Raw genomic sequence first — 12,072 nt, forward strand, 5'->3', positions numbered from 1 at the left:
GAACCACTGCCCGGGGCCTGAGCTAAGGGCTGTCTCACCCAATATCCTGCCGCTGACCCTAGCCAGGAGCGGATGCTCAGGGAAATGTATAAGCATCGGGCTGTATAGCAGTATCCTTCCCTGGGTATATCCAGGCAACAGTTTGGGAATTTTCTGCTCTGGAGGATGCATTCAGCACCCTGGTGTTAAAGGCAGTACATGTCCTCCACACTGCTTCTTCCTGGGTATAGCCTGGCCATAGAAGAACTGGTGACTAATAACAGCTTCCTCCAGTGGCAGGCAGTCATATTCTTGATTCTAGCCCAGCATTTAAGGGCTGTCTTTCCTCATGTAATTTCTTCAGCCCTTTAACCATTTCACTTTCTCTCTTGCCTCTCCCTGTCCTGTGTGTTGGGCCAAATGTTACACAGCTCATCATCTCCCTTGCCACCGCTAAGGGTTTGTTGGAGGGTTTTGTTATCCGCGTGTTAGGTTTGCCAGGGCGTAACAAACTCCCCTCAAAACTCTTGGGCTAATGCTTTGCTTAGCTGCTTCACCAAGAGAGCTCCTGTGTTTGCAAGGCTGCTGCACGCTGGCTTCTCTCCAAAACACTGTAAATATTCACTCAGGAGAAAAAAAAAACTTTTAATGGTGCCATGGTATCTCATTGGAGACCACAGACAGTAATGCCAAGAACCCTTTACCTGAAGGCAGGGGGGGAGTAATATCTGAACAATCAACAAACCAAGCACCTCAATATTGTTTGAGGATGGGAGATTAAGTATCTCCAGGACAGTCCTTGTGGGACACGCAGGGACTGGAGTGAGCCGAAGGCTGGGGGCCAGCAGGAAGCCAGACCTGCAGGTTCCACATCTCCACCTTCCCTTATGTCCAGGCTGCAGGGGGGGTTGGTTAAGCACCAATTTGCCCAAAGGGACATGATTGAGACCTAGCAAGCCTCTGCATTGCCAGTGTCACCTCCTGTTTCACTTTTTATATTGTTGGTGGGGGACACTGGAAGGTGCAGGTGGTTCTAGGACCACCCAAAAGCAATCCTATGTATCAGTGCATGTTTTTCCTGCCTGAGATGTCATGCTGAGTGTAAGTGATTAGCATCTGGGAAAATACATAGAGTGGCAATACCTTCTTCAAATGATGCTGTCAAAATACTTAGTAATACATTTATTTTGTTAAAATAAACTATGTACAATAGAGGATATTAATATGCAGTTACAATATACAATAATTACATGTTTAAAAGAGGATAAGCAAAAGAGTACAGAATCATGTGCAGTAAATAGGAAACTAATACTGTTTACATGATTTTTAAACTATGCAAAACAATTGCTGGAAAACTATATTTCCTTGGCTTGAAATTGTATTGCTCTGACTTGAATTTTGAAGATTTGGTTCATCTTTAAAAAGAGATATGCCACTCAGAAGTTAGACGTAACTTTTTAGTACTCATCCTTTGGTTTTACCAGACCCATACTCCAGAGATATTGCACATAGCAACTTTTAAGAGAGAAAGCTTCAGTTGCTCACATCAAGTAAATGATGCTCTTTCTTAACTTGCTAAGAGCTGATGGATGATGTGTTAGGCTCTGATTTGGGCTGAGGTCATTGCATTTGCTTCACGAATGAACTCAATGAGAATAACTTGTTGCACTGTAAGTATTGCTGAAGTACTACGCAAAAAGAAAGGAAAGAAAATTTCTTGTCTTTGTGTTCTCAGGGAAGCAGAGAATCTCTTTGCAGCGAAATGCCTGTACGTAACAGGTGCGTCAACATCATGACAGGTTCAACTGGATTCAGTTATCCTTGCACTCGAGGACAGTCCAGGTCTGTCTCCCTGCTCTTCCTCTCTGCAGCCTTCCTCTTTGAAGCCCTCCTTTTCACAAGGAGGAGGCTGGGGCTGGGGCAGCAAGGCTGCTGTGCTGTGCCCTGCTCTGTAGCACATCCCACCCGGCAGCCTGGGCTTGCCACCTCTGGTCACCGCTGCTGAGGAGTTGAGATGACTTCGGCAGTGTCTTTCCTCTCTCACGTAGCTTTATGTTAATGCTTGTTAAGGGGTTAATATTTACAGGTTTGGGGAAAGTTTGGGCTCATTTACTCCATATCGACAGGGTGGTTCTGTGCCTGCCGGTTCAGTAATGTTGTTAGAGCAGCTGCCTGTTCTGGGGGAGTGTGTTGGGAGAGACGGTACGACAGTCACACTGTGGACGTGGCTTACATCCAAACTACTCTGACAGACATCAGACAAAAATCTCTACATGCTATCAGTACAAATAACTGTTGTGCTGGACGATCTGGAAACTGTAGACTGGCGACAACTGTTTGCTGTGAATTCATTAGCCTCTGATCAAAGTCAAAATTTGCCAGAGCTGCTATCAGCAAGAGCTCAAAGTGATCTTTGGCACAACCAAATGCAAAATTCAATCTGGCATGCTGAATGCTACCACTCCACTGGGGTGAGATGAAATTTAATGACAGCAATGAGTGCAGTGTCAAACTCAGCAAAGATACCTATTTGTCTTGATATTACACTGCTAATGTAATCATTTTCATCTTCGGCTGCAGTAATGGTTGAAAGCAGGAGTTACAAATCCAGTCTCCAGAGCTTGAGCTAAAGATCAGATCAGATCAAAGTCTCCAGATGCCTAACTTCTTTAGGGAGTCAACAACCAGCAGCCAAAAAGTATAACAGATTCTTGGACCCAGCTCAGTGTATCTGTGTGCTCAAAGCTTGGTCAGCCACAGTAATAGGGCAGACAAAAAGGAAACAAGGAGATGCTCAAATGCTTTCCATGTTAGTCATGTGTGGACCCCACCGAAATTTTCCATTGTCTTCATGAGAAATGAAGCTGAAACACAGTACCTTTGAAAATCCAAACCTGAAATTATAGTTAAAAGATGCAGCCAACCACTATGGCATTATGGTCTGTATGTTCTGGAAGGAGGCGAGGGGGGGGGATCATGCTCAGAGCTATTTTTATTAGCACGTGTTTTCAAAGTCAAAGAGATTTTTCACCACTGACAACAATTCATATGAGCTTGTCCCTCTGCGATATGTGGGTTTGTGAGCTCGTTTTGCTCTTGCAGTGAGGTTCTGACTCTCTTTGTTGTTCTGCTGGGGTTCCTGGAACTGCCCAGGAAAAATAAATTGTCATTCACAGATTTCTGAAAGCTTTAACTGAAGCAAAGAAAGCAGAATGAAAAAAAAAATCATCCTAGTTATGGGCACCCCCTTAATATCTTAAAATGAAATTTACATTTCAGGATCAAGCTGACAGTGACTCTGGACCCTGATCTTGCAGCTATTCATGTTTTGTTTTGATAGGTGAGGAGAGCTGAGATCACAAGGCACTATTGAAGTCAGTGGGAGGCTTTTTCCTGCCCTCAGAGGGGCTTTATTCACTAAGAGGAAAATAGGCATTTATAGGAGAGACTTGTTTTCATTTTTACACAGAGCACAACTGTGTCCAGAAATGATCTGACATAGGTTGCTCCATGCTCACCTCCTGTCACAGTAAGAACTCTAGTCCTATAGAGATGTGAACCAAGAAAATGTTCTGTATTTTCCAGATAAATACAGAAGCAGGATAAAACAAATCGCACATACTCTTTAGGCAAAAGGAAAATACAGGAGCAATGCATATGCAGCCAGATTCCTGCATTCAACCTGTTCATTAAACAAATGGTTCCTGGGCTTAAACGAGCATATGTTGTATTGCTGCGGCGGAGAAGGCACATTTGCCTTCTCCATTTGTGTTTGTGTTTCAGACCAGCCTGCCTTGAGACTGATTGATGCCATTGCAATTTATTTTTAATCTGGATGAGGTTTCAGTACTGTGAATCAGGAGGTATTTGCTGTGTCGCTGGGGAAAAAAAGCTGAAGAAAAGGTCATGGACTACAAGTAAGCTTTCATATCTGAATTAGAGGGACGTTTTTGTAAGGAAGTGCCAGCTCCCGTGGTGAAAATACATCTGCTAGACACATACTCTTGGTGTAATTGGCCAATGTATCCCTTGCTGTGTACAACACTGGCTGTGATGAAGGGAGGCATTGGTAGAAATTGTTTGCAAGAACTTCTACAACCTTTTCCAAGCTCCTGCAAAGGGCTCTCAGACTGTGTCTCTGGAGTCTTGGGACAGTATCTTGGGTGAGATCTTGACAGCTGTGTTTGTTTTGAACTGAAGCAGTGCTTTAAAAGAGAAGAAGGGTGAGAAATATCAGTGACAGCTGCTGAAATGATTGTTTCAGTGGTCCTGCTGGACTCTGTGAATTCTGCAGCTCCCACTTAGCATGAGAGGCTTCCTTTCTCGGCTACACCAACCCTTCGTGTCAGGCGCTCTCCCGGCATATTGGTGGTGCAGAAGATTAGCGGCAGGTCCAGCGGGTGTCAAAGTCAAGGGAAAGGCCCACATCGTGCCTTTGGCACTAATTGAGCCTAATTCAAGGCAGCGTGAGACAAAGCTTTTTATTTCTCGGTCTGATGCAATTGATTGTTCTTCATGAGCTACACACTGCTGTGACAGGAGGTGTTTGCAGGGCAGAGAGGGAAGGTCTGGGAGCGTTTGGCATGCAGGACAGTCATGGGGAGCTCAGATTGAGAACTGCTCCCCTCCAGTCCCAGGGGATATAAGCACACGGGACTTACACCTGGCTGAACAAATGCTCCTGTATGGCACTGAGTAGGGTTGGAGCTTTGTTTCCACATCTTTCTTTGTCAGAGAAATTCAGGTTAACAACTCCCGATAGAACATTAAGGTTTCAGAAGAGGTCAAAGGAGATGGGTTTTCTAGGATCTAGCAGACTTCTTTTAAGTTGTGAGTGCTTTAGGAATGGCAGCAGACTATTAGCAGAGGCAGCTCTGTCAGGAAAGGCTTTGACGTCGTTTGCATTAAAAGGACATTGTCAGATAGGTTCCTGGGATGGTTTATAGCCTTTATGACTATCCTGCCTCTGCTCCTTTGAAGGTGAAATCAGGGTCTGATTTCCAGCTCGTCTTACAATGAGAAAACCTATCTCCTTTCAGCTGGCAATCATTTATTGATTTTCTTTTCTTGTTACTAATGGTGCTTGAAAATAACTTGAAGTTTATATCTGTTGCCTTATGCCTGTGCTTGCACTGTGCCTGGTGTGTTGATATTTCTGAAAATAGGCTTTGCTGCCTGTTCACACACCATCTGTTGGCTTTTAGGAAAGGTATTAGGTATGACTTGCCAGATAGTCAATGAGTCTCCTGGCATCTGTCTACAATGCCTTTCTGAAGCCTGTTGCTCTGTGTTATTCCATCCTCCCCAAAACAGCAGACTATCAGGGCAGATCCTTGAAAAAATGTCACATTGCATAGATAAATGTGTGTACATAACGCAGGCCTAATGTTTATGGGACCTGCATTAGCCATGTCTATTTAAAAAAAAAACAAACCAATTATTTTTGTTGGAAATGAGATTAAAAATAGAAGGAGTACAGAGGTGATTTCTCAGTGGATTGTGACCACCCTCCCTCCTTTCTAGCTCCCAAATGTCAAATTTTAATTACAATCAGCTTGAAAAACTTGCAATTGTACTGCTTCACAAACTTAGGCGCTTCATTTTGTAGATATGAATAAAACCCTGGTTAATCTTAATATTTTTTACATGTATCTGCTTTCACAGTTATGCAATGATTTGTGCAGGGTGCTACAGTTTAATACATTAGGATTGGAGCATTTTAGCTTCTATATCACCATATGATTTTTTAGTTAATTTTCCTCCACTGTAGTTACATTAGCACTAAAACTTCCTATTTGATTTTTGATTTTATGTGGCTACCCTATGCCATCCTATTAGTATTAATAGGCAGTACTGATACTGGGTAGCACACAAAAATATCATTTCAGTATTGTGGCTTGCTCTGATGCATGCCGGGAATGCTATATTGCACTTTGCCAGTGTGCTCATTATTTTGCGATAAGCTCAGCTGTCAGTCTGGATTTTTGTTTCCTCTGTATTTTGTGAAGCTCTAAGAATATCTGGCAGCTCCAACCTGAGTGTTTGCATTGCACTTCAGCTACAGCAGACTTCACTTACTTCAACCAGAGACTTGTATACAGGCTAGTGCTCTACAGCAGCCTACATCAGCTGTAAGAAAATCATCACCTATTTCCACTGAAGCAAAGAGCAGCACAGTGAAGCTCTAATTGTTTTCTCTGATATCTGTTGAAACCTTTTCTTTTTTTTTAGTTCCCCAGTGGACTTTTAGTTACTCCTAGTTTCCCTCATAGTCTTCCAATATCTTTTTACACGTTATAGTTCAGCTGATTGCTGGTGTCCCAGCTGCTACACACATTGGGACAGCAGCACAGCCTCTGCGGCACGACATGAGCTCCTTCACTGGGCTTCAGCTCTGTCCTCGCTCTGAGCTGTGTTGTATCAGGCAGTCCATTGGAAGCAAATGTCTGGGACATAATAGAACCAAATGTAATGTATGTAGGAACAAGGCTGGTGGTAAGGAAATCTTTCTTTTGTATAGCTTTGAATTAGTGCAACTTTGTTTTCATCCATACTTGTGCGCAGCAAGGAAGAGGTGGTGAGTGAAAGCCAGCTGGGTAAGAGCAGCAAGGCACTAAGCCCACATTTGATCGCTCTTTTCACTGAAAAACATTGATTTCCTCTTAGAAATGTTTTGAGGTGTCTGATCTGGTTTCTGTTGGTGTCCATGTCAAATAAAATTCATGCTAGAGTGAAAGCAGGAGCTTGGATCCATAATCTTCAATGGCTGCAGGACTGGGCACTGCATCATGCTCATTCCCTTCTCTGCACCAATGGTGCAGTTCCTGTGATCCTGCTGAAGTCTCTAATTCCTCAGATTAACACTCAGTCTGTAATTCACTGCTAATCACAAGGGTTTTCTGGTTGCCTGTGTGCACTCAGCCACATTACAGTGCTTCTGGAGAGGAGCGGGGCAAGGGGGCCCAGTACACGCCTGGGGGTACTCTTCTGTTAGCTGCTTACTCTGAGCAGTTCTGGGACCACTAACTGCAGATGCTGCTTTTGCAAGGAGTTACATTTGAGGTCTCGAAATCTGTATTTGCTGGCACTGTGATTTTCAGCTTGGCAAATGAAATCCACAACAGAACAGTCTCATGGCATTGCCAGGGTATCCGAAGACAGATGCCCTTCGAGTTCGTCTCTGAGCATCAACGTTGCAGTGAAGTGCGAACGTAGACACTCCCTGGAGAGGCTTTAGTGGAAAGCACACTTTTTTTCAACAGCACAGGGAGCTTACAGGCAGCTTGTGCTCCCTCCAGGTCTGGACTTCCCACCTCTGTGCTGTGGGCTGCAGCCCATTACCTGCACCCAGCCGGAAAGTCCGCTCCTGAGGACTGTGACTTGACCAGCACTTACCATAAGAAGAACGGGAAGTGGGAGCAAGGAAAGAAGTAATGAGTGAGGGGAGGGGGAACTACAGTAAATCACCGTGTTTATAACTCTGCTTTGGTAATTTTTTTTTTTACATGATATACTCTAAAAAAATCTTGAGGCACTTGGATCACCTTAAAGCGCTTGAGATCAGAGTGACCTTTGGCTTTTTGGTTTTTGCTGTTTTTGTCTGCTGGGTGAAATGCAGAAATCCAGCTGATCTATAAGGTAATTTTTCAGTTGCCATGGCAATGTGTCTCTTTCATGTTCTCACTTTGGAAAGGCGATTGTTGCACGCTGGGATTTCATGTCTAGGGCAATACTCTTTGGTGGCAGAACGTCTTTGTTTCAGTACGTAAATGCTACAACTCTGTTCTTCCTTTCCCAGCTTATGGAAACATGGCTCAGCCTGAACATTCCCTTGTAGAAGTACAGTTACTTGCATTTTTAAGTTGTAAGAACATTCCTTAAGTCTGGAGGTAAATGTTGATCCATTTTGATAGCTTGAGTGCAGCAACATACGGACGCTGTGAAGTTTCACCATTAAGTGAAAATAAGCTGAATCACTCCACTTTGCTTCCATGTAGTTCGAACCAACTGAAGTATATCCCGACCTAGCGAGCTTTATAAAAAGAAAAGTAATTTAAAAGTACATCCTACCTATAGTGTACATTTTACATATTAGATTTCTACAGATCTCCACGTGCTTTCGGTCAGTTCAGATTCAATTCCTACTGTAAATTCCTAATTTTGATCAATACTTGCTTAAGGCCACAAATGGAGTTTCTCCTGTTTCTTTTTACCACCTTTAATTTCTTGTTTGTTTGCTTGTTTTCCAAACACCTTCCCCTTATCCCTAAGGTGAAGAAGAGTCGAGCAGGAGCAGGCATCCTGGTTTCTGTTGGCTCAGTGCAGTCCACAGCAGTGGGAACAGGCTGCGTACGACTCTGGAGGTTTAGGAAAGCACATAGACATGAGATGGCCTAGCGTGATACAGCTTGGAGGTTTCACAGAATGGAGGGCTCCTATTTTGGTAAAAAGGACCCCTTTCTGGTCATGTTCCCCGTTTCAGTTGCATGTGACTTTCATTGCCTTTCTAACCTGCTTGGTTTCACTGAACTCATCTCACTTTCCTTTCCAAGTGGCTTCACAAAATGGTGCAGCAGCGGTGGCATTTTGCACAACGCTTCTTCTTCTTCTTGGGATGGAAAATGGTCAGGATTGCTTCATCGAAGACAGTCTTAAGGCCCTTCTGTGTGAGCGCTGAGCACTCCAGGTAGCATTGTGCTCCGATCTGGAAGAGGAGAGGGAAGAAGTGAGTACCCACGGTTAGGAGAGGCAGAACGACCCTGTTCCAGCATCTTTGTATATGCATGTGTCCTAACCATCAGAAAGGGAGGTGAGGTCCTTGCTAGGTTTATATCTGGCTGCCTATGGGATTGAAGGACAAACTCAGTGGTCATCCTGAGCAAGAGAGCAGGGATGATTAGGAACACCTGTATCTCACCACAGCGGGTTAAAGGAGCATGGAAATTCCCTGCAGGGCAATTCCTCTGGGAAAATTCCTCTGGGAGGGGGGCTGTACCCGTGTCCTCCTGCTGACCTTCTGGACCAGGGGCTTGGCCTCCCAAATGTGCAGTCGGGGGTCTTGAGGAGGTTCTGTCTTAATAGCATCTACCAAATATAGTCTAATTTATCGGTGTGAAGATGACCTGCTCTGTCTGTGTGTTGTTGCTACCAAGCATGGGGAAATGGAAGTTCCAGAGCGCTGGATCTCTGGCTGGGACCAGCCCAGGGGAGCTTGCCTTGAATGAAAGAAACCTGGTGGAAAGCTGTGATCAATCGATTTCCTGGGACCCCAGAAAAACGTGTTACCTCCTTAGCCAGCTTCACTCCGTGCTCGTAGGTGAGTGGTTTCTCCTTCATGTAAAGCAGCCGAGCCAAAGTTTTGGGATCATCTCGAAGATCAATCTAGCAGAAAATACACAAACCCCATGCTCTGTACCACCTTGCTGTAATTCTTGAAAGAGATATCCACAGGTTTACAAACCCATCGTCCTATTTTCCCAGCCTCAAATGGTAATGAAAAAATGAATTACATACATATTTTCCTGTTATTTTTCCCTTTAAATTTTCTGTTTAACATGAGCTAGTTCTCATTGGCCAGATATCAGGGCACAGCTCAGGTGGCTGCAGTACAGTAAAGATGCATTTCTCAGTGGCTTTCACTATGCATCTTGGAAAGTGGTGGTAGAAGCCTGAGCCACATTGGAAAGGCAGGCTGCTGTGATCCTGCACTGCATCACCTGTAAAACACCGTGACAGACCAGACACACACAGCTCTGACTGGCTGACTTGAAACAAAATCCTTTATTTCCATGGAAAATATCAAACTGAAACGTTCTGGCATTTCAGATCCATCCATTGTTAGAGCATGTGTTCCAAAGGATAATATCAATATTTTAAAATTGGTGTTTTAGATTATTCCAGTGTTTGAAACAGTTTGAAAACTAAGCCAGTGTTTGAATAACTGGGCTTTGCTCTGGCATGAAGATTTTGGTTTTGCCCAGAATTTGATCTCTTTCTCTAATTTGGCTGAGGTTATTCTCCAGTGTTTGGACATTTTCCAGGCTGTAGTATACCTGCTCCAAACCCATGTTTAAGGCATTTTCATTTGACTGATAGATTCGTAGGTTTTAAGGCTGAAATAAAGTGTTCTGGTAATTCAGTCTAACATCCACTAAAGTCAGTAATGATGAGTCAGTAATTATGGTGTTGATGTAAAGCATGAGGGAGGCTGTTTCCTTCCCTTGTCTCCAAGTAAGTTGTTTGGTTAATTATTCCCTTTTTTTAAATTTAGTTTAAAGTTTAGCTTCTGCTTCCAACTATAGATTTTGATGTGTGTGTGTTGTTTTTTTTCCCCAGCCATTAAAGCCCTGCCAGAAATCTTGTCTCACTATAGGTATTTATACCTTGAGACCACATTAATATAGATGTGAATAAAAAGATGGGATGAGTTTTGCCAGTTGTGACTAGCACAAAGAGACATCTGCATGTTGGTTTCTATTCTCAGTCCCTGAGTTTTCTTCTAATGCTGAAGTCTGGCTGACTTTCACGTAAGAAGTTAAATAGGAAGCCTTTCCAGAGAGCTCAGCCTCCACTCCCTGGCTCAGAGGTTGTGAGGACCCCTGCGATGGCTGGTGGTGCCCCAAAGAAGCATTACCTGTGTTCCTATGAGGACGTAAGGCACATTGGGCATGCAGACTTTCAGCTCGGGGACCCACTCCTCCTGGACGTTGTGGTACGAGGCAGGGTTCACCACCGAGAAGCAGATCAAGAACACGTCCGTGTTGGGGTAGGACAGGGGTCTCAGCTGGTTGTAGTCCTCCTGCCAGGGGAGAATGGCAAGTGTGTTATGGGATGGGGGATAACTGTGGATGGGGGCAGCCCTGGTTTACAGCCCTGGCTGCAAATTCCCTGCTGTGCTCTGCACACTTCAAGCACATTTCTGACCGGATGTAGTTAAAAGTCGTCCTCCCTTTGACTCAACCAAGGGAAGGAGAAGTTTTTTTTCTGGAGCTGTTTGATACCGGAAAACTTCATCTGAGACCTCTGTCCTTCAGTGAGGATGCTCCGTTGGTGCATTGGAAAAGTCAGGTAAGGGAGATAACCTGCTGCTTTCTTCAAGCCAGAGCGTTTGTTGAATGACCTGTCTCACCAGTGTCACAGAAAGGGTTGATTTGGAGAAGGATTTACATGGTAAGAGGAGGTGTTTGGACATATCAGCCAAGAAAGGGTGGATACCTATGTACAGGGAACGGCAGGAAAGGAAAATCAGAGACGCTGGTGGGACCTTTGGAGACTGAGGCTACGAAGTTTGTTTATGCCACAGTCACTGTGGGCTGATGCTTGGTGCCTGGCAAAGGCCTTTCCTGTGTGCTTTCAGTTTAATCACTGCAAATCAGCCTCCCGAAACAGCCACGTGGTGGCAGCAAGCCCTCGAGGAATCTTGATTCAAGGTTTTTTGGAAAGAAATAGGCTAAATGTAAGCAGTTTCCATATTCCAGACGTGTCTAATTAGAGGGGCTGGGACTTACTGTACTATTAAAATTACAAACTAAAAGCCATGAGCGCTCTGCCTAGTGGTGGCAGCTACAGAAGTGTGCATTTAACTGGAGTTTGCTTGTTCCTCCAGAGCCCCCAGAACATCGTTTTTCAGGAGGAAAGGATATTCCTTATTCCTGATAAGCCTTCCTGATTTGTGCTAGCAGCACAGAGCACTGTATAAGCCATAAGGAGGGACAGCCACCTGTCACATAGTGGAGGTCAGGGCACACCAGAGCTCTTATGGATGTGCTAGTGCACAAGCACAGATGTCATGAGTATGAATTGAGCCCATGCATCCCCGCGTCTAGGCTGCAGAAGCCTCCAGAGCACATCAGGTGAGGACCCTGTCTCTGTTTCTGCTCACTCTGCTCCAGGGGAAGGCTGCAAAACCTTGCAACAGACCATTACGAAATACAGCGCGTCGGGACCATTTCTCATTCAGACACAGTTTGTTGTTGAAGTCAACCAAATAAACAGTGTAAAAAAAGGCAGTGGATGTTTGCCTGGGTTTGGGGCATATCTGGAGGTGTTGCAACTAGTGATAGCGATGTTTGGGAAGGGATGTGAGTCTTCATG

At 44.4% G+C, this 12,072-nt stretch overlaps 1 protein-coding gene across 1 annotated transcript in view; it reads right to left on the reverse strand.

Moving 5' to 3' along the window:
* Positions 1–968: 968 nt before the first annotated feature.
* RHOJ (ras homolog family member J) overlaps positions 969–12,072 on the reverse strand; it is a 55,630-nt gene continuing 44,526 nt past the window's right edge. The window contains exons 3-5 of the mRNA XM_035551395.2: positions 10,613–10,777; positions 9,265–9,360; positions 969–8,683 (exon numbers count right to left, since the gene is read on the reverse strand). Coding sequence (XP_035407288.1) covers positions 8,537–8,683; positions 9,265–9,360; positions 10,613–10,777 — 408 coding nt within the window. The 3' untranslated portion in view covers positions 969–8,536. The remainder of the gene's footprint in view (positions 8,684–9,264; positions 9,361–10,612; positions 10,778–12,072) is intronic.

The sequence above is a fragment of the Cygnus atratus genome, chromosome 5 (genome assembly GCF_013377495.2).
Source record: "Cygnus atratus isolate AKBS03 ecotype Queensland, Australia chromosome 5, CAtr_DNAZoo_HiC_assembly, whole genome shotgun sequence".
In the NCBI taxonomy this organism is placed as follows: Eukaryota; Metazoa; Chordata; class Aves; order Anseriformes; family Anatidae; genus Cygnus; species Cygnus atratus.